General features: G+C 41.4%; 1 protein-coding gene across 1 annotated transcript in view; it reads left to right on the top strand.

Moving 5' to 3' along the window:
* Positions 1 to 22,096, top strand: part of LOC110143434 (collagen alpha-6(VI) chain) — a 154,765-nt gene that overhangs the window by 103,977 nt on the left and 28,692 nt on the right. The window contains exons 24-31 of the mRNA XM_070466993.1: positions 4,418 to 4,480; positions 8,464 to 8,526; positions 9,368 to 9,418; positions 11,253 to 11,288; positions 11,989 to 12,051; positions 16,602 to 16,664; positions 17,755 to 17,790; positions 17,907 to 17,943. Coding sequence (XP_070323094.1) covers positions 4,418 to 4,480; positions 8,464 to 8,526; positions 9,368 to 9,418; positions 11,253 to 11,288; positions 11,989 to 12,051; positions 16,602 to 16,664; positions 17,755 to 17,790; positions 17,907 to 17,943 — 412 coding nt within the window. The remainder of the gene's footprint in view (positions 1 to 4,417; positions 4,481 to 8,463; positions 8,527 to 9,367; positions 9,419 to 11,252; positions 11,289 to 11,988; positions 12,052 to 16,601; positions 16,665 to 17,754; positions 17,791 to 17,906; positions 17,944 to 22,096) is intronic.

Raw genomic sequence — 22,096 nt, 5'->3', positions numbered from 1 at the left:
TGCCTATTAGGGCCTTTTGTGTGATCAAGTTCTTTATGCTGTTTATGATTAAGGTGTCGTGAGCAGTCATGTGCATTAGTACGCATTTGCCAAGCAGGCTAGAATGCCAGCAAAGGGGTCTAAATTGAAACACTCCTTTCATCCTGGATAATCTTATAGGATACCACCGTCCGGCGGACATATTAATTAAAGTTCTAAGTTGATTCTGTTTGGAGAGAGATCGGGGAAGGCCTTCTACCCATGTCACAGGAATTAGGGAGTAGTCTAATACAGCAAGCATCAGAAAGACAGAGATCATCTTTAAGGTGAGCACCGGGGCAGCTTTTCTGAATCCCTGGAGTCCTGATCTGCCTTGCCTGTCAGGTCTTCTCCTCATGACCTTGTCATGGGTGGGATCTTGTGTGCTGGCTCCCGGCAGATAGAGGCATGGATGGGTGGAGTGATTGGTTCTACGTACACTTCTAAGTTCCAGAAATACAAAGTCGATAAGACATGCCCCTTCCTTCAAGGAGTGTACAGGCTGGCATCTAGTGGATGAGAGAAATAAATGAACAACTACATACGGAGGCACTGTGGGACACTTATGAGGTCTAGTTCATCCAGGGGATTCAGATCTTCCTGAAAAAGTGATGCTAAAAGTAAGACTTTTAAGGAAAGGGAGATTGTACCTCTCCTAGACAGAAAATGGAACAGCTAAAGTAACAACTTGCATAAGTGTGGAGACTTAAGACTACAAGAATTTGAGAACTTCACATGGTTTAATGAGCATGACCACAGAGTGACTGATGAATGCACAGGCATGCAATAGCCACATTTTGAGGGATTTTACATATCAATAAAGGCCATCAGCTTTATTGTGAAACCTACTTAGAATTCAGAATTTCAGACAAAGTGATAGCGTCATCAGCCTGACATTTTAAATCGAAAGGGAGAAAGAGAGGAGAATGGATTAGAGCAAAGCCAGGCTACATTTAGGGGAGCTGGGAATTTGGGCGAGAATTCAAGAAGGACCTCAAGGTAGGTGATGGCCTTGGGAGTGGAAGAGAGATGAATAGAGAAAGGAAATAGAATCTGTAGGACTTGTGGCTGAATGGCTTTGCAAGATGATCTAGAGGGAGGAGTCTAGGATGATTCTTAGGTTTCCAACCAGGGTTTCAAGGGAAGTCAGGGTGGTACCATTCCTTATGAAAAGAATAGGACTGAGCGTGACTGGTGGTAAATATAACTATCTCTGGTAATCAGTTTTTATGAAATACCCAATTGTTTACTCTCTGAGTTGGTCCCGATTCTTTGCAACCCCATGGACTGCAGCTCACCGGGGATCCCCCGTCCATGGGATTTTCCAGGCAAGAATACTGGATTGCCATTTCCTTCTCCAGAAATACCCAGTATGCATCTTAATAGATGAATCTGCTGGCGAGTTGACTGTTTTGGACCAGAATCGTATATTTAGGATCATTTAATGGAAATGGTGTGTGAATCTATGAGGCTGGCACTCAGGAATAGCAGATGAAGTTAAAAAAAAAAAAAGGTCAGAGGAGCCCTTGGTACATGGAGACTTAAGAGGCCAATAGAAAGGGAGTCTTCAATGGTTACTGAGAAGAAACCAGAGAGGAGACAGGAAAACCATGGTAACTGGGTGTTACAGAAGTTAATGGAAACGCTTCAAAGAACACAGTATTAATTCAAATAAGATAAGAACATTATAAAGTCAACTGGATTGAACACACAGGTCTTGGGAACTCCATGCAGCAATGGAAGTAAAAGTTAGATGGGAAAAGAATAAGAGCTATGGAGGGTGAAGAAATTGAGACTCTCCCTTTTTGCAGGTAGGAAAATTATTATTATCTTCCCTAGTAACCAATTCGTTGTTCCGCACTCTTTCCTATTAGGAAATCTTTTATGTCCGTCTTATCAAATTTTTAATTTTTTAAAAGATGAAAAGGTAATGTTAATTTTTTCATCTTGAACAAAATTAAGTTACTAAGTTTCATGCTTATTACACAGATTTGGTTTGTTTATTTTTAAATTATAGTAGTCATGGCAAAAAATGGGAAAATGACTTCAATTCATTAGTGTTTGGATTATTTACAAGTACCTGTAAGCAGTTTAACCAAAAGAGCTTTCTGTTGCCATATGTTTGGAAATCCCCAAGGAAATATTCAATCCCAAGTGTCAAAAACATAGAAAGATAGTTGGGCTGCTCTGAATTGGGATCTTTGAATGCTTAGCTCTAAAGCTGTTCCAAGAAAGCATGCTTTTCTCCACACCCTCTCCAGCCTTTATTGTTTGTAGACTTTTTGATGGCAGTCATTCTGACCGGCTTGAGATGATACCTCATTATGGTTTTGATTTGCATTTCTTTAACAGTAAGTGATGTTAAATATCTTTTCATGTGTTTGTTAGCCATCTGTATGTCTTCTTTGAAGAATTTCTGTTCAGTTCTTTGGCCCACTTTTTGATTGGGTTGTTCGTTTTTCTGGTATTGAGCTGCGTGAGCTGCTTGTATGTTTTGGAGATTAGTTCTTTATCAGTTGCTTCATTTGCTGTTATTTTGTCTCATTCTGAAGGCTCCCTTTATGCCTTGTTGTGAACAACTAGGTGTTGTTTCACCTAGTTTCCTTCACTGTGCAAAAGTTTTTAAGTTTAATTAGGTCCCACTTGTTTATTTTTGTTTTTGTTTCCATTACTCTGGGAGGTGGATCATAGAGGATTTTTCTGTGATTTATGTCAGAGTGTTCTGCCTATGTTTTCCTCTAAGAGTTTTATAGTTTCTGGTCTTACATTTAAATCTTTAATCCATTTTGAGTTCATTTTTGTGTATGGTGTTAGAAAGTGTTCTAGTTTCATCCAGTTTTCCCAGCACCATTTGTTAAAGAGATTTTTTATTCTCCATTATGTATCTCTCTTACACTGTTGGTGGGAATGCAAACTGGTACAGCCGTTATGGAGAAGTGTGGAGATTCCTTGAAAAACTGACACATATGACCCAGCAATCCCACTCCTGGACATACACACCAAGGAAACCAGAATTGAAAGAGACACGTGTACCCCAGTGTTCATGGCAGCACTGTTTACAATAGCCAGGACATGGAAGCAACCTAGATGCCCATCAGCAGACGAATGGATAAGGAAGCTGTGGTACATATACACCATGGAATATTACTCACCTATAAAAAAGACCGCATCTGAGTCAGTTCTAAAGAGGTGGATGAAACTGGAGCCTATTATACAGAGTGAGATAAATCAGAAAGAGAAAAACCAATACAGTATATTAATGCTTATATGTGGAATTTAGAAAGACAGTAATGATGACCCTATATGCAAGGCAGCAAAAGAGACATAGATGTTAAAAACAGACTTTTGGACTCAATGGGAGAAGGCGAGGGTGGGATGATATAAGAGAATAGCCTTGAAACATGTGTATTACCATATGTAAAATAGATGACCAGGCAAATTCAAGGCATGAAGCAGGTCACTCAGAGCCAGTGCTCTCGGACAACCTTGAGGGAGGGGGTGGGGAGGGAGGTGGGAGGAGGGTTTGGGATGGGGGGACACATGCGCCCATGGCTGATTCCTGCCAATGTATGGCAAAACCACCACAATACTGTAAAGTAATTATCCTCCAATTAAAATAAATTAATTAATTTTTTAAAAAAAGAAAGCATGCTTTCTAGACTACTGGAGAGACTTCTATCACATCAAATAGATTCTCCATATTGACACATAGTATGCTTATTTGTTTGTTTTGCCATTATGTTTGTCAATAAAATCTTAATACTTTATTTATGTAGATCTTTTATCTTTCTTGTTAAATTTATCCTGAGTACTTTGCAGGGTTTTTTCCTCTTATTGGTAAGTGGAAATATATTTAGGTTTACTCTCCTGATTTATCTAAGAGAAAAAAATGTCAGAATGTTTATCTTGTACCACCTGAACATGTCTTATGAGTGTTGATTATTTTTAGTAAAGTTTCTTGAGTTTTCTATCGTACTAATCATATTATTTCCAAACAAAGATAAGTTTACCTTAACAACAACACCACACTTTTTCAGAATGAGGAAGAATGCAGTTCTAGGCAAATGTCATCTGGGATGATGCCTTCTTCAAAATGTTAGACATTTTGACAACATCTGCTCTAACAGCAAAACATTGAGAACCCAAAATCTCTTTGGAAGAGAAGACTCCCCGGGAAACACAGTCATTTAGGCAGCATCTGGTCTGAATCACTTTATTAATTTTCTTTTACTTACTAGCCTTCATTTGACAGTTGTGGTACTTTTTTCCAGAGCAGGAGTCAATAAAACTGTAACTCTTTCCCCATCTGTGGTTCATTTTCCTCTTAGAAGAGATACAGAGGGTTTCAAGGAAAGTTGCTTTATGTTCTGCTATATTTGCAATCCTTCTTTTATTTCAGGGGCTTCCAGGACCAGCAGGAGAGGCAGGGAGTCAAGGCCGTTTAGGAAGCCAAGGAAATAAAGTAAGTCACATTCTTTTTACCCATGAAAGCTGAGGTTTTCTTCCCAAGGGAAATGTGTCTGGTTATATTAGCCAAAGCCCTTTCAACACAGAAGAGAACACATCTCATTGCCCTCTACCCTGGCTTCATTCTTAGAGAGCCAGCAACAGCTAAGGACGTGGGTGTGGACCCAGATGAGGTCAGGGAATCCAGCTCAGCTTCAGCTCGTGAGGGACCACACCCAATCTGAGAATCTCGGGGAAGGGGGACTCGTCTAAGCCAACCGTTCCTTCTTTCTCAACCCCTACCCCTTCCTTCTCTTCTTTTATTTCTATCCTCCATTTATACGAGCATATGCTGAATACCTTTAAAGTCAAAGTCACTATGCTGGCCTTCAGCTGGGCTAACGTCAGCTCCGAAAGGGCAGAGGTCTTTGTTTTGCTCACTGATGCATCCCTAGAGCTTTGACTATTACCTGGCATGTCATCAGCGCTTAGAAAATATCTGTTTAATGAAAGAATTTCTGGGTCGTGAGGTGATACCTATGACATAGAATCAACCCCACAAAATTGAGAGAATGTTCAAGACAAGAATCTACAATGGGGCTTCTCTGGTGGTTCAGAGGTGAAGAATCCACCTGCCGATGCAGGAGACACGGGTTCCAGTGTTAATAGAAGTATTTCCAGAGTGGAAAAAGAGGCATCATAAGGATATAGATTTTGAGTAGACTTTGGAAGGTAAGAAGTGTTTGGCAAGGAGTGAGAAGGGGCAGGGGAAATTTATTGAAGAAATAAATACTGGAGAAATAAATATTGGAGAAACAATATTTCTCCAACAAATACTGAAGAAATAAATAAAGGAAAACACAAGACTGGAAAAAGCCCGCGAGCCGGTGTTTGGGGGTGAAAATTATCCTCCTGGGGGACCGTGAAGAACAGGGAGGTCCGTGGTGACTGACTTGACTAGGCAGCCAGTACAGTGTTGTTTGCAGTTTGTGATCTGCATATGTGAACACAGTCAGGTTTGGAGGCTTCTAAACAGGCAACTCAGTGTGGGAATATTTTGAAGACAGAGAGATTGTAAGCCAGGAGGACTGCTGGCCCCTCACAGACTCGAAGACAAGCCATGACTGGGTGACTCAGCAGGGGAGGCCAGGAGGGACTCAGGAGGCTCCTATGGAGTGTTCCCAGGAGGGAACTGAGACTCAGAAGAGGGCTGGATGGCTCTGGGCGCCCAACTTGAGTGGGAACCCCATCACAGAAGTGGGAAAGGCAGAGTGGGCAAAAGAGTGAGGGAAACCCCTGGGTCTGTGGGTGGAGCAAAGAGTCTAAGACTGATTGAAGATGCAGCTTTCAGAATCATTGGAATTTTTAAAAAGGCTTTGGTGATGACTCTTTGTAAGAAGGGTAAGAGGAGGCAGAAAAGGAACCATTGGAAAGGAGGGGGGAGAAACACAAAAGCACACTGGATGCGGAGAAGGAGTGTCTTGGAGAAGCTGGGAGCCTCAGCTGGCACCAAGTAGGCAAGGGGGAAGGACTAGAGCAGCCACCACTTCTGGTGACCGAGATGCACCAACGAACAGATTCCAAAATGTAGCAGTTGGCCAGCTGCAAAGGACTAAACAATGTGTTTGGGATGGAGACCTCAGAAAGGCAGACATGGTGGAGCCTGCAGTTGAGGGTCACAAGGACAGCTGATCGCAGGATGCAATGAGATCCATCGGTGACAAAGATAATCAGCTCCAAAAGGGATTACTAGAGATGCGGCATAGCAATAACAGTCTGGAAAGGAAAGTTTGGAACAGACACAATGGTGCCTTCTCGCCCTGGAGAGGGCTTCAGGGGAAGTGGTGTCTCTGGAAAAACTGTTTGTCCTACAGTGAGGATGCATCTGTGCAGACATCATGGGCATATAGAGAAGGTTTGCATGTGAAATGAGAGCACTTCATAGCGTGTGGTGGAAGAGACCAAGACAGAGGTAGACAGAGATGGAGGGACCCTAGAGCTGGATGTAGATGAGAGTGTAGAAGTGTGCAAAGAGATAGATAGCAGCAGGGTAGTTGTGCCAAAGAATATCATTGCTAATAAGAGATTTTTGAACAGGATGGGCAAGAATTTGGGAGACAAGTGCCCTCAATGCCAACCCAAACCCTTTGGGAACCTCAAGATGGACCAAGTTCTCCAAGTCTACGATGAGCCGCAGACACTTACTCCTACCTTATTCCATTAAGCTCAAGTTCCCAGGGAAGCAACCAACCCAGCAGTTCATCCCAGGCTCAGTGTCTGGCTGTAACCAGTAACAAAGTGTTTGACCTTGAACAGGCCTTATGGCTTCCTTTGTCTCCCTATCTTCAAGCAGATGTTCTCAAACTTCAATGTACATAAGAATCAGCAGAGAAGCTTATTCACAAAGGCATATCCTTGGGCTCCACCACCAGAGCCTGACACCAGTGGGATCCAGGAATTTCCTTTGGCATGTGGACCCTAGGTACATGGGAGGCAGGTGGCTTCCAGAGTGCAGTTTGGGGGCCACTTCCCTGGAAGAAAGTCTGCAAGGCGGGGGGTCTTCCGCCACCCTTCCATGGAGCCCTAGTCAGTGTGCCCCTCCAGGGATCAGTGTTGATGGACATTTGTCCATTTGGACTCCTCACACGTACTGTGTGGTCTTTCTAATCTTAACAGTGAGTTGACCAGTCCTTCAGTGTGGGCTGTGCACACTTCCACTCTCTTGGAAAGGGAAAGGAGAATAATGAGACAGAGGAGAAACTTAGCCACGCCTTCCTCAGCCAGATGGCCAAGGTCAATAGTGTCAGCCACATTGATAGGATATACTCTTGATGTGAGAAGAAGGGCCCTTCACTTTCTCTCACTATGGATATTTTCTCCCCACTCATAAAACAAAACATAATCATGAGGAAAACATCAAACTCCAATTGAGGGACATTCTACAAAATACCTAATCAGTACTCTTCAAAACTGTCAAGATCATCAGAAACCAGAAAATCAGATAAACCGTCCCCATCTAGAGGAACCTACAGAGACATGGGATCCTGGGACTGGAAAAGGAGATTCGGTGGTAAAAACTAAGGGAATATGAATAAAGTATGGACTCGGGGCTTCCCTAGTACCTCAGTTGGTAAAGAATCTGCCTGCAATGCAGGATACCCAGGTTCGATCCCTGGGTCAGGAAGATCTCCTGGAGAAGGAAATGGCAACCCACTCCAGACTTCTTGCCTGGAGAATCCCATGGACAGAGGAGCCTGGCGGGCTACAGTCCATGGAATCGCAGAGTCAGACATGACTGTGCAACTAACTTTCCTTTCCTTTTAATTAATAAGAATGATTTACTATCCATGGGTTTATTGTGACGAATATTCCCTACGAATGTAACTAATGTGAAGTTAACAATAGGGGAGGCTAGATGTGGCGTGTATAGGAACTCTTTACTGCCTTCACAACATTTCTGTAAATTTAAAATTGAGATTTTAAAAGCTTTTTTTCTTTTTTTTCTTTTTTTTACAAAAAGGAGTTAACCTTCTTTTGTAAACCTGTGTTAACTTTTCCAAGTAGCTGTGTGTCCTCAATGTGAGACTGAGGTTGATTTATAACCCACAGTAGACGTGCTACTAGTCGGAAGTCAGAAACTGTTGCCAGGGATGTCATGCTATCTTGGTTATCTTGACTAAAACTCGATTAATAAGTCAGTTGATTCTGCAACATCCTGATGATTTGTATGGCTCATCACAGGGAACAGCTTTGTTAATCTTTAAAGCCGTCCAGAGCCTCTCTTTGACTCATGGTAAGACATTTCCAAGGGCTTCATTTATCAATGAAGGAGACTTCACTTACCAACAGCAGTGCCTCTTGAATTGCTTACAGACTCAGTCCTAGCCACAAACCCATATTCATGGATGCAGCTGAAAATTCTTGTCTTAGTTCCATCATTTCTAACGTCCTTTACAAAAGCAACCTAATAAAGACATGTGTCCTTTTTCTGTTTGACAGGGAGAACCTGGCGATCTGGGGTCAAAGGGAGCCATTGGCCTTCGGGGTCCTCGAGGCTTGCCGGTTTGCGTTTTATTCCTTTTGATCTGGCTCTTGGACTCTTTTTAGTTCAATAGGTATCTCTTGATGTGAGAAGAAGGGCCCTTCATTTTTTCTCACTGTAAGTCTTGAAAGTCTTTAGAGTGGTTCTCTAAAGAGTGTGATGAAGATAACAGCCCAATCAAGCTGTAGAATTTGCTAGAAATTGAGATTTCATCTTCATCTTGGCCAGCTTTTCCAAAGTGATAACTTCCCAGGTACCAAGCATTCTGGGTTGGATGCTTTTAAAGCCAAATGACAAAATGGACAAAGCCTGTGGTTGACATCCCCCAACCTTGCTTCCCCTCTTTCGTCTCATCCAAACCCCTTCATGTGAAACCCAGCCCACCCTTCCACCAGTGCTAGGGGCTTCTCACTAAGGCCTGTACAAGGATCCAGCAGCAGCCAGTACCCAGACACTTGGGAGATCTTTCTTTTATCCAGCAAACTGAAATGCTTTAGAGATAAGGTATATCTCTCTATAAATCCAAATGTTATCCAAGAGGGATAACACTTCTACCTTCTTTTATTAAGATTATTATACATCTGAAATTTTCTCATTTCATTCTCAGAACACGAGGAGCAGTTATAATTATTATTTTTCTTTTATGATGAGACAAGTGAGATTAAGTGACAATGCCTTGTTTGCATTTGCTATTGAGAGTTCCCTTTAGTGCCACTATGTCAGTGGGCTGCCCCCGAGGGAGAATCCTGCTGCTTAATTTTTCCTAAGCAAAACAGAAAACTGACTGTCTAGTTCTCTTGTGAATAAGCCTATCTCCATCCACCGTTGGGGATGTTTGTAAATAATTGCTGCTTCTCACAGGGTGGTGACGGCAACCCAGGCTATGGTAGTGTTGGAAGTAAAGGAGCAAAGGTAAGACCCATTGGCTGAAAGCTGGTCATTTTCAGGTTTGTTGTTGTTTTTTGGGGCCACATTTAAGAGAAAAAAAAGGAGTGAATAAGGTAGTCTTAGATCTTTGGAGATAGATTTTGATCATTTATTTGATGATATCTTATGGAGAATATGGTAGGAAAAAAAACTTGATAGTTTAAGGGGCAGGCAACAACTAAAATTCAAAATTAATTTTCAGTTCTTTGCAGAGATGCGCAGTCAGGGGCTGACTGGTTCCAGCCTGGAGAGTACATCTAATCTAGAGCCCGAGGGAGGCATTCCAAAATATGTCCTCTGAATATGTTTACTCTAACTGTTTGTGAGAAGTTCTGCAGGGCCTGTCCAAATGCAATGGGCCAAGCAGTAATTCTAAGATTCAACCTCATAACTTTATATCAGGATTATAACTTAGCATTGTCACTGAATACTTAAGTGCTGGAAGTAAGACAGATAACTTTACCAAAAGCAGTGATTGCTGTATACCAACAATAACCACTTAGAAATCATAGCAGCATCCATAAAAACATAAGACAGTTAAGAATATCCTTTCTACAAAAATATTCAGGGCCTATAACAAAAATTACTAGGATATAAATTTCCAATAATTGGAAACATACAAAATACTTGTTGGGAAGTCTAAAACATTATAAGGGTCAATGTAATCTCAAGTGAAATCCCAACGAGAATGATGTAAGAAGCTGTCTAGAAGGATAAACAAACCCCCCAAAGCTAAAATTTCTTTTTAAAAAACCCTAATGAATGAAGGATTTTCAGTGAAATCTTCATTGAAAGTAACCTTAGTATTTGATAAAGTGGAACTATTAAGTAGCTAATAGAGCTGAGCTGAAGTCGCTCAGTCGTGTCTGATTCTTTGCGACCCTGTGAACTGTGACCCTCCAGGCTCCTCGGTCCATGGGATTCTCCAGGCAAGAATACTGGGGTGAGCAGCCATTCCCTTCTCTAGGGGATCTTCCTGACCCAAGGATCAAACCCGCGTCTCCTGCATTGCAGGCAGATTCTTTGCTATCTGAGCCACCAGGGAAGCCACTGAAATATTAGCCACTCCTTAAAATGAATGCAGATGTTTTTATACATAATATATAGAACTTATGTGACAATGTCAAGTAAATATCAAAATGTAATAAGGAAAAAAAAATATGTATTCTAACTGTGCTAAAATGCATTTTTAAAAGATTAAATAAAATATGGCAAAATATTTATAGTAATGGTTCTGGGAAGTGAAATTTGGGTGAATTTTCTTCTTTCTGCCTTTTTATTATTTTAAATATATTTGAGGAGAGATGACTTGTAATGATCAGAAAACAAACATTATCTTAAATAAAATATTTTTTTCATCAAGTTAGGATTATCATACGTTTACAACTATAGCCTGTGGCCAAAGTAAGGTAAACAGAATACCAGAAAACAAATGATCAGATTTAGTCTGCAAGCTTCCCCAATTTTTCCTTCAAAGTTGAAATCCAGTTTAAGAAGACTATTTCAGAAACACATGGTCAGATCACTAGCTCTCCTGCTGAATGTTTATATTTGAAGGAGAGCTGAGGTGTACATTTTACCCATTGATCTTAGGTTGTCATGATGTTTTGGTGAGACCAGTCAATAGTTTAATTTGGAGACTGGAGTTAGTTTCTCAGACCATGCAATACAGGGTTTTTTTTGGCCCTTCCTTGGTTCAGAGGCTTTTTTTTTTTTTTTGGTTCAGAGGCATTTAAAATAAATAAGGCAGCAGGCAAAATTAAAGTCAATATAAATCTATGCCAGTGATATGTGCATATATTAATTTTCTCAATTATAGGGGCAAGAAGGATTCCCTGGAGAAATCGGACCTAAGGTACTGTGTACTTCATGCTAACTAGAGATCAGAGATACTCCTGGGTTTATGAAATGTGTTGTAGGACAGTAGAAGAAAAATTAATTATAAATGGATAAAAAGAAACCTTTACAGAGCAAGGGGAGAAGAAAGAAGCAGGCTTTTAAAAATAGTCTTTTATTTCTAGCTTTTTAATTCACAAGGAAGAAATCATCCATGTTTTTCTCCTCACATGTCCTCCTCCCCCTCTACCATATGTATTTTCTTCTTTGCTCAAAGGGAAGTAAAATGTGAGAAAAACCAAAATTACCTGATCTCACTTGCCTCAGTTCTCCTGATGTGTTTGTAAGTCACCTTCAGGTGGTAAGTTTAGCTATGCTGTTCTCTACCTTAAGGCGTCCGCTCCTACTGGAAGCACTGACTGAGCCCAGGAAATGCCGGCTCCTGTGATAGCATCAGGGCACAAAATAAAAAGCACAGTCCATATCTCCAAGGAGGCTGTGTTCCATCTGGAGAGACAGAGAAATAAAACAGTGAGACTCCAGTGGGGTGTGCTGAGAATCAGAAAATGGGGTTATCAGGGCAAGACACTTCAAAGAAGGCTCTTAAAGATAAAAATATGCGTGAAAAATGTCTTCATGTTGGAACCAGTATAAAAAGACACTGAGATATACCTCTGGTTTTACTAACCGTTTTGTTTTGTTTTTCTGAACTTATTCAGGGTGAGGTCGGGGACCCCGGTGGCCCAGGAGAAACTGGACCCAAGGGCGCTAGAGGCAAGATGGTAAGTTTCTTTGGTCGTAAAAGCCTTACAACCTCAACTACCGTGGGAAGTCCTACCTCAGGCTCTTATAGTCGTTTGAGTTGTCACTTTGTAAAACGTGTAGTTTTTGTTAAGGCAAACTTGGGGCAGGGAAATGGATATTTCGCTCCTTCTTTGCCAGCAATAAGGCAGTGAACTATTGGCTCTTAATGACCAGGTTCGCTTGATCTGACTGATAAGGTACCATTCTTAACATTGGAAATAAGTTGTGCATTTTTTTTTTCTTAAAGAACCATTGTGATCCAAAACAGTGTTTGTACCACCAAATATGACCCATTTAATCCTGTCCCCTCAGCAGACTTCATGTAACTTACTGCCGACTGGCATCTTGTCTCCCTTTTTAAGCTCTTGTCTAACTACTTTAAGGAGGTGATCTTCTCCCAGTTTAGCTCAGGAAAGTACCTCTTGAGCTATCTGAGAAAGTTTTCATTTATTATGTAAGATGGTGCCTGAAGCTTTGGACCACCCGTCTCCCGTACCCTCAGAAGCATCTGCACCATGAGCTTGCCTTGGGTTCTCGTGGGCTAACAATGGATTTTGCCTTTGCTGACTCTATTTACCATACATTGCAAAAGTGAGACGGTCGCTTTATAAAAGACACAGTCTTATGACAGTCATCTCTTGAGACATTATCTCTTTTCATCAGAACAACTCCGATCAGGTAAATAGATCTTGATACCATGTCAATTTCTGGATAAGAAAAACACAAAGTCTGATTAAAAAAAAAAAAAAAAGCTGTTACTTGAGGTGGTTTTTCAGTTTTGTCACCGTGGTTGGTTTGACCCTGATCTGTTTTTTCCTACAAAGTATAGCGAAAACTGTATGTGAAGAAACTATTCATGTGGGCTTTAGGGGTACAAAGTTTGAGAGAATAGCATTGAATCGTGTATATTACCAAATGTGAAACAGATCACCAGTCCAGGTTCGATGCATGAGACAGGGTGCTCAGGGCTGGTGCACTGGGAAGACCCAGAGGGATGGGATGGGGAGGGAGGTGGGAGGGGGCTTCAGGATGGGGACACATGTACACCCGTGGCTGATTCATGTCAGTGTATGGCAAAACCACCACAATATTGTAAAGTAATTAGCCTCCAATTAAATAAATAAAAAATAAAATAAAAAACAAAAAAAGAAATACACTATAATGATAAAAAAAAAACAAAAGAAACTTCTTTCCCTCCACCTTACTTTTCCCAAGAGGACTGTTTCCTGGATGTAATTCTTTGCCTTATATATGTTTTTGGTTGACTGTCCTTCAACATTTTTGCTCTCAAAAGAAAAAAAAAAAAGACCGATAAAAGAAAGATAATTGGAAAAGACTTTCAGATTAATCTAGATGTCATCTGCATTGAATCCTTTCTCTGCACGTGTTAATGAGATATACCCGTGAACACTGGAGACACGCAAACACGGCCAGCAGTTTCTTGACTTCTGTTATTGCCCAGTGACATATTCATCATTAAAAAAAAAAAAACTAATGGGGAATATATAATCTTTTTCTCTTGGCCTTTGGCTACTTCATCTTTTTCCCACATTGGACAATTTATCACTGTCTTCAACTTGTTTATTTCACCTGCCAAGCTGCCTGTTTCTACAACTTGTATTTTTGAGTTTGAAGTTTAGATACTGAAAAACTTCCAAGTTTTCGTTGAAGGGTTTTGGTAATAAAGCTTTGAGTATCTCTTTAGTTTCTCTTGGAATGATTATATTCCTAGTTTAAGTTTTCTAAATCTTGACCTTTTTTCACCCCAACTGAAGCATTTGTTTTTTTGTTTTTTTAAATCTGCTATGATTTTTAACCTGCCTTGTTTGGGGTATAAAGGTATGTTTGTATTTACACTTTTTATCAACTTTACACGTGCACACCCTTTAAGGCAGGGTTCCTCAGCCACAGCACCACTGACATTCTGGGCTGGATCATTGTGGGGGCTGTTCTTTGCTTTGTAGGCCATTGAGCAGCGTCCCTGGTCTCTGCCCACTAGAGTCAGCATCACCCACACCTGCCCCCCCATCATCACTGCCAAAAATATCTCCAGACCTTGTCAAATGTCGCCACGGGAGTCAGGGTTGAGGGCCACAGAATTCCCCCCAGTTAAGGACCACTGGTTTAGAGAGTCAACTAATTTCACAAGGTTTGTTATGAAAAGCTGGCAACCCGTCTGCCACGTAGCTCCTATTTCTCTAAAAGCTGTCTTCTTGTTCTACTTTCTGGGAGATTTCTTTGACTTTATCTTACAACGCTTCTCTCACAGTTAAATTTTCAAGCTTTTTTTTTTTTTTTTGCTGCCTGAATATTCTTTTTTAAACGATCTTATTTTTGTTTCATGGTTGAAGCAGCTCATCTCTCTGAGGATATACATTGGTACTTTCAGAGTCTCCTTTGTCCAACATAGCCTGTTCCCGGCAGGGTTTCTTTCTGCCATGCCTTCTGGCTCACGTGTCTCTCTGTTGAAGAGCTGAGGACACAAAATCTGACTGGAAGCCCCAAGGAAATGAATAGGGCTTGTCAACTACAAGTTTCATTAAAGAGTGATCTGACTGAGTTGCTACTTGGCAAACATCTGAGAGCAGCATCTTGGGGTCTTCTCTGTCTAGTCAGATTCCCCTGAAAAGATTCTTTCAATCTTCCACCAAAGGGTGAAGTTCTGGCTGACAGCTTTCTGGGAGCCCCAGCTTTCTAGGGGTCTCGCATCTATTCCACAGCTTCATTTGATTGCCTCGTTCTCTGGACAGTACCACCAACCTTCAGCTCCGCCTGGGGTTTCCTAGCATGTGGCCATCTCAGTTTTACCTTGGTCATCGAGGAGAAAGAAGGGACATTCGACTCAACTGTTGAGAACAGGGAGGAAGGTTGGGATTCCCCAACCAACCTGCCTTCCTTGCCCTCTCTCCTTCATGCCCACTTCTAGAGGTACTTTCTGAGGATGCATTATAAAACATTCAGCCTCTTAGCTTTCCCTGTTGCTGGCCTAGGATTCAGCTTTTTCAGCTCTAAGTCACTTAATGCTTTCCAGTTTGAAAGCTATTGTCTCATTTCTCATTCTCCCCATGTTTGTTATTTTTTGTCTACTCACTATAATTTTAGTAAAACACTGGAGGAAACAAAAGTAAACACTTATGTCCAATAAACCTTTTATTCCCCTGGAGGTTAATCTATATCTTCTAAGTAAAATAGTAAGGTTGCATTTTGTTTTGCTTTTTCACTCAACCCAGCAGGCTGTGCATATCATCGGAAGACACAAAGACCATCAGTAATTATTTGCTATTTCATAGGCAATGCTTTTACAGATTAAGTTGATTTTAAACAACCTTACTTTTCACTCTCTTAAAGCTTATACATCTCATGACATTATGAATGAACAAAGAAATATTGTCCTAATTTTTAAACTAAATTCTAGCTTTCTTTATGATAAATTATATTGTTGAATGCACACACATAAAGTAAGTAGTCAACAACTGTTGTTTTTATTTGCTACTGCTATTCCCCATTTTACTACAAATATTTCCAGCCAACTGTTCTGTGCTTTCTTATGGTTCTTTCAAGGGTTTTTATATTTAAAATTTTGCTTTTCTGAGTGTTTTTGTTTGTTTGCTTTCATATGTTTTTTAGTTTAGTCACCTGCTAAATTTAGATAAACTGAGATAAAAATTCATTTAGATATAAGTTTCTCCCTTGACCCAGAAATTCTAGTTCTAGCAATCTTTCTTAAGGAAATACTCAGAATTGTACAGATGACTTTATAGTGGTATGCTTACTGCAACAACAGCAAATTAAATGCCAACAATAAGGGACTGATTAAATAAATCATAGTATCTTCATTTAATAGCATATTATGGCAGCCATGAAAGGTGATTTTTGTGAAAGAAAATTTAGTAACATGAAAACGTCCAGAAATATATGTTTAGTTTAAAAGGCAACAATAAAAAGTATAAAAATATATTAGATGGAATGTAAAATACCAGATATGAACTCTAATGTAAACTATGAACTTTGGGCGTTTATGATGTCAATGTAGGTTCATCAGTTGTAACAAATGTACCGCTTCAGTGGAGGATGCTAGTAATGGGGGCATCTAGGACTATGAAGGATCAGGATATATATAGGAAATGTCTGTAACTTCTTGATTTGTTTTCTGAACCTAAAATTGCTTTTAAAAAATACTCTTTAGAATTAAAAATAAAGACCATGATTTTAATATATATGTATATATATAATATTAAGATATATATAGATTAACACCAAAAGGATAAATAAATAAAAGACTGGAAGAAAAAACACCAAAATATCAGCGAGTATTGTTTGGGGGAGAAGAGGTTGCTGAGGATGTTTTTCCTTCTGTGTGCTTTTTGGGAATCTCTCAGTTTTCTAAAGTGAAAGTGTATTGCCTTCTGTGTGCTTTTTGGGAATCTCTCAGTTTTCTAAAGTGAAAGTGTATTGCTTTTGAAATGTAAAACACCCACATCCACAAACACATATGTATAATTTTAAAGTAAATAAATTCTGCTTTAAGGTATCTGCTGGGCTTCCGGGAGAACCAGGATCCCCTGGGGAGCTGGGACCTCCTGGGCGCAAGGTAAATCAAAAACCCATCAATCACATCAGCTCCTTTTCCAGATAAAAAGTCAGTGCCCGAAGTCTTCATTATCCAAATGTGTATGCTTTCTGTGTTTGCAGCTTGGCAATGATTTCCACCTTTAATGTGCTCAGGGAGAGGAGGGGGAAAAATTGCTGATTAAATATCAGTTGCCATTTCTCCGGTGGTGGGGGGAAGCGAGGAAGAAAGCGAAAAGAGATTTCTTATTTCATCTAGAATGAGGTTTCTCAATGATCAGTGAATTTTATTTATCGGACCAATCCTTGCCTTTTTTCTCACAGTGAGTGATCAGTGAATGAAAGAAAGGGAGAGGAAATTAACAAATAGTGAATAAATTACCAACACTGCATTCATATGGAACTTATTTTCTTGAGGAGTTTGGGTGGGGTGCCATCACATTTTTCCTGTCCCTTTGAGCTCAGCCAGACTCTTCCTGTTCCAACTTGAAACTGAACAGATGAAATACAAAACAATTCCACTTTGTTCTTCCTATACTCTACCCATATAGATACATATGTATATATATGTGTGTGTGTATATATATATATATGATCATATACACATATATATACATATATATATATATATTCATTTTTGGAAGACAGTAGGGATTACCTTTCCAGATATTTGGCTTGTCTAGTCCCTTTGTCATCCAGCCGATGATGGGCACAGATTCAGAAGCGTTGGGGAACTCGGGACCTCTGTGTTAAGGAGGGGCTGGCCCAGGGGATGGCTCAGCCTTGGCTAGTTCTAGCCCCAGGATCTGCTCCAAAGCTCTCCTGGCCAGCGTCTCATCGCCAGCTCTGTCTTTATCTTCTGGACAACTCGTATCGTCCAGAGATACAGCCGGAGGACAGCGGCCACTGGAGGCTCACTACTTACAGTTTCCTCCCCTTAGAATGTTGTTGTTAATCTGGTGATGAGTATCCTGCATGGATTTTTTTCCTCCCTCTTACTGAGAATAAAAAGGTTAAGAAGCTATCTTTTTCTTAGAGTAATGTTGATGTGTATTCTGGCTCCTGCGATGTGCTTCCAAAACTCTGAAACCACGTTCTTTTTGTTTCCCCAGGGCGTGAAAGGGGCCAAAGGATTGGCTTCATTCTCTGTACGTATCTGCTGACTCCAACAGAGCCAGAGCGTCCCGTGACATTTATTTATTCCTCAACTTGCAGGACCTGGAGCTGTTGGTTAATTCATTCTGTTCTGTTTTTTGAACTGCAGACATGTGAGCTCATCCAGTATGTGCGGGACCATAGTCATAAGTACCACACTTAGGATGATCACCCGGGGTGTCAGCATTCATAGAAGAGAAGCAGCAAATTCTGCACTCAAAATTGAGACTAGTTGCCAGACAGTTTCTTAAAATTAGAGATGTCACTGTGTATTTGGAGGCGGCATAGACTGATGTCTATTAACACTCTCTCTAGCTGCCAGCATGTCTACTGAAACATGTCCCAACACTAAGGAAGGATATATTTAGTGCTTTTAATCAGGGGAAAATGAAGATATGAGGTCAGAACTCTCCTGATGGTGAAATCAACCAGCGAGGCGTCACATTAAACTTTATAAAATTATTAACCCCTGACAACAGCTAAGGATTGAATTCAGCTGCTGTGAAAGAGCCAGCCACAGCAAGGAGGTATCCTGGCTGGTGGGAACTCTGACGTTTGTTTATCATTCCCTGAGAAGGTGTGTTTGACTACCTTGAATTAGACTCATTTGCTTCTAAAATTACCCAGTCTGCCTGTATTTTCTTTACTTTCAAAGATTTAAGAGCCAAAAAGGGGGTTTTGATTTGGCAAAGGCTCTTTTGAATTTGCTTTAAGACCCTTAGAGCAAGCTCTTCTATTAAAACATGAGTTACCAGCATCAAAGGAATTCCATGGACAAGATGAGGAGACTTGGTTGTTTAATGTTCATCTACAAACGACTTCCAAGATAAACGTTAGGACTGAAAAAAATGCCACAGTTCCCTCAAGGCCTTTGAGGGGAGAAAACAGACAAATTAAGAACCCATTTCTGGAGAGGGGATGGGTCTCAAAGACACAGACTTTCCAAAGCTTTGAATGCAGTGCTGATCTTAACTGTGCCTTGTAGCAGAACGGAACCATCGATTCTGGGAATCAGATCTATGCATGGGATGATGAAGGTTGCTTGCTTTGAGGCTGGGATAGCAGAGTGGGCTCTCTGACATTGGAGCCATGTGACCTATATTGACTCAAGGGTAGATCCAAGTGTGATGAGATCTAAGCTTTCAAAATGTGGCGGATTTAATACAAAATTATAATTCCAAAACGAGGCACAAAACTACTTCAGAAGTGTCGTTTAGAACAAGAAAGGAAATCACAGCCAATGACTTCTGCCTGTTATAAAAGTATGTGATCATGTCAACGCATGGCTGGGCGCTTCGCAAGGCCTTGCCAGGGCCCCCTTGGGTGAGAGGCTGACAACAGTGCTGCCCAGAATTTTCTGCAATGACGCAAGTGTCTACTGCACTGTCCAACATGTAGCCACTAGCCACAGGGGAATTTGAGCCTTGATGGATGGTTGGTGCAAGTGAAAAGCTGCATTTATCTCGTTTAGTTTAAATTAACTCAAATGTAAAGAGTCACAGGAGACTAGTGGCTTTCCTATGGACAGTGTGGTCCTAAAGCTTAAGCTTCATTTGTGTGTGTTAGTCGCTCAGTCGCATCCGACTCTTTTTTGACCCCCCTGGACTGTAGCCCACCTGGCTCCTCTGTCCATGGGATTCTCCAGGCAAGAATACTGGAGGGGGTCACCAGGGAGCTTCCCGACCCAGGGATCGAACCTGGGTCTTCTGCCTTGCAGGCAGATTCTTTACCGACTGACTGACTACTAGGGAAACCCACATCAGAGAGTAATTTGGCAATACCTATCGAAGTTGAAGATGTATGATCCTCTGTGTCCCAGAAATCCTGTTCCTACACAAATCCCTAGAGAAAGCTTCATTTACTTAAGAGTAAATCTATCAAGGATGTTTACATATACACACACATATATAAATATGTATATATGTGTACCTATATGTAATCGGTAGCTATAGATACCTACATGGGGGAATTTAGAGTGAAAAGGGATTAAGACCTTTTAACTTTCCAAACTCGGTGCATCTCTCTGCAACGTGCTGTTCCCTCCCAGGCAGAGAGCCTTTCCCTCTGACAGCTGGCTGCCTGCTACTGATTTATGGTCCTCCTGTGTCTCCAGCCCTATTTCTCTGTGGAAGGACCTGTTCTTTTGCCAAGGTGCTTGATCTGTCTGCGTATCTTCAAACGCTCTCTGTGACCTTGATTTGTTGAGTTGTCTACAAAAAGCTCACAAAGTCGAGTCTCGGTTGCCATGATTTCTTACACAATACAGAATGCTGTTCTCCTACTAAATAATAACCCACTTCTTTTGTTCTTCTTCCCCAGCTGGCAGACAGGGTGAGTAATTTTATTTACAGCATCTTATAATCAAGCTCCAAAGTGTCACACATCTGGAAAGATGATTTAGAACATTGTGTTGCCTGTGAAATTATATAAATTTTATCTAAGCCCTCTTGGTAGCACAGCCCTCCAATAAATCACTTGAGTTTAAGCTGAGTCTCGCAGCTCTTTGTTAACCAAGTGTTTGATTTTTTAATTATTAACATTTTAATGACTACCAGTACCGTTTACCTTACCAATAGACTTTTTGTAATGATATTTTCCCCTCCCTCCCTTTTCTCTATTTATGTCTGTAGTCTAGTTTTTAAGGATTAAGATGCAAAGGGCAAAAGTGCATGGAATAAATCTAGGGATGATAAGGTAGCAAGTAAGCCACATGTGTAGCTCAGATAGTGCTAAAATTTATGGCGATCATGGCTGATGTTAATTACCAAATTGGCTTAATATCTTCTGGGCCAGTTTTCAGGAATATTACACAAACTGATTATATGATGTTTCTGTTTAACCCAGAGGTATGGCCCTCCATGCCTTTATACCCTTATCCTTTTTATATAAATGCATCAATCCATGCACTCTGGTTGCTTGTTTACTCATTCAACAAATATTTATTGGAAGCCCATTATGTTGCAGTCTCTGTCCCAGACAGTGCTGACTAAAATGGACATAATTCCTGTCTTTGGAAGCTTCCATTCTTGTGGAGGATCCAGATAAGTGAACAAGCAAAAGAATTACAGAATCCTTTAGTTACTATGAAAGAGATAAAGAATGCAATATTCTGCCACAGAATAACATTAGAGGAGGGGAGAAATGCCTTTGAAGGGTGGGTTCATCAATGAGACAATGACACTGAAGTTTGGATGAAGAATAAAGAAGCAGCCAGCTTTGCAAGATCCAGGCAGGGAATCCGGCAAGTGAAAAGGCCACAACACAAGCGAGACCCAGGCGTTTTCAGTTCCGGATGGAAACCCAAGGTCACTGAGCCACGATGATGAGGGGGACAAGGCATGTGAAGAAATGGAGAAGGAAGCAGGGACCAGATCCCACTGGGCTTTGTAGGTTACATTTAGGAGGCCAGATTGTATTCAAAATGGAATGGGAGGGCATTAAAAGTATTGAAGGTGTGAACTGATGAGCAAGTTTTTAAAGTTTATTTTGGTTGCTGTGGGAGACTGAATTGTAGGGAAAGTGAAAGTCGCTCAGTCCTGTCCAACTCTCTGCCATCCCACGGTCTATACAGTTCATGGAATTCTCCAGGTCAGAATACTGGACTGGGTAACCTTTCCCTTCTCCAGGGGATCTTCCCAACCCAGGGATCGAACCCAGATCTCCCACATTGCAGGCAGATTCTTTGCCAGCTGAGCCACAAGGGGAGCCCAAGAATCCTGGAGTGGGTAGCCTATCCCTCCTCCAGGGCATCTTCCAGGCCCAGGAATCAAACCAGGGTCTCCTGCATTGCAGGCAGGCTCTTTACCAGCTGAGCCACCAGGAAAGCCTTGCAGGGAGGATGTGTGTAAAAGCCAGAGGACCCGCGTTGCAGGGAGGGGCCGTGTGGGTCTCTTCTAGGCCGGCTTGGCAGTCGCCTGGACGGGCCTCCGTTGAGGGATGGCGGTCCCTGGCGGGGCCTGGGTTCGCCTCCCTCCTTCCTCATTGTCAGTTGCTCCATGCTGTGCAGTGACCGTCAGCACACTGGTCCTCCTCGTGGGGACTCACGTCTGGGTGGGTCCTCCCCAGGGCCTCCACAGTCCAGCCCAGCGTTCCTCAGAATCCTCGGGGTGCTGGCAGCATGCTGGTGAGCCTTGAGGGGTTTCCCCCTAAAACCTGAATTTTTCTTGTTATCGTCAGCCAGGGTGCTTGTATCTTTTCTCCCCTTTACAGAGCTGAGGCTGCAATGTTGTTATTGCTGCTATTGCTGCCCTGTGAGATGGCAGCACAAACAAAAAACAAGTGGAAGCTTTGTCGTGTTTG

Source organism: Odocoileus virginianus, chromosome 4, assembly GCF_023699985.2.
Source record: "Odocoileus virginianus isolate 20LAN1187 ecotype Illinois chromosome 4, Ovbor_1.2, whole genome shotgun sequence".
NCBI classification, from domain to species: Eukaryota; Metazoa; Chordata; class Mammalia; order Artiodactyla; family Cervidae; genus Odocoileus; species Odocoileus virginianus.
This window is presented reverse-complemented; position numbering and strand designations above follow the sequence as displayed.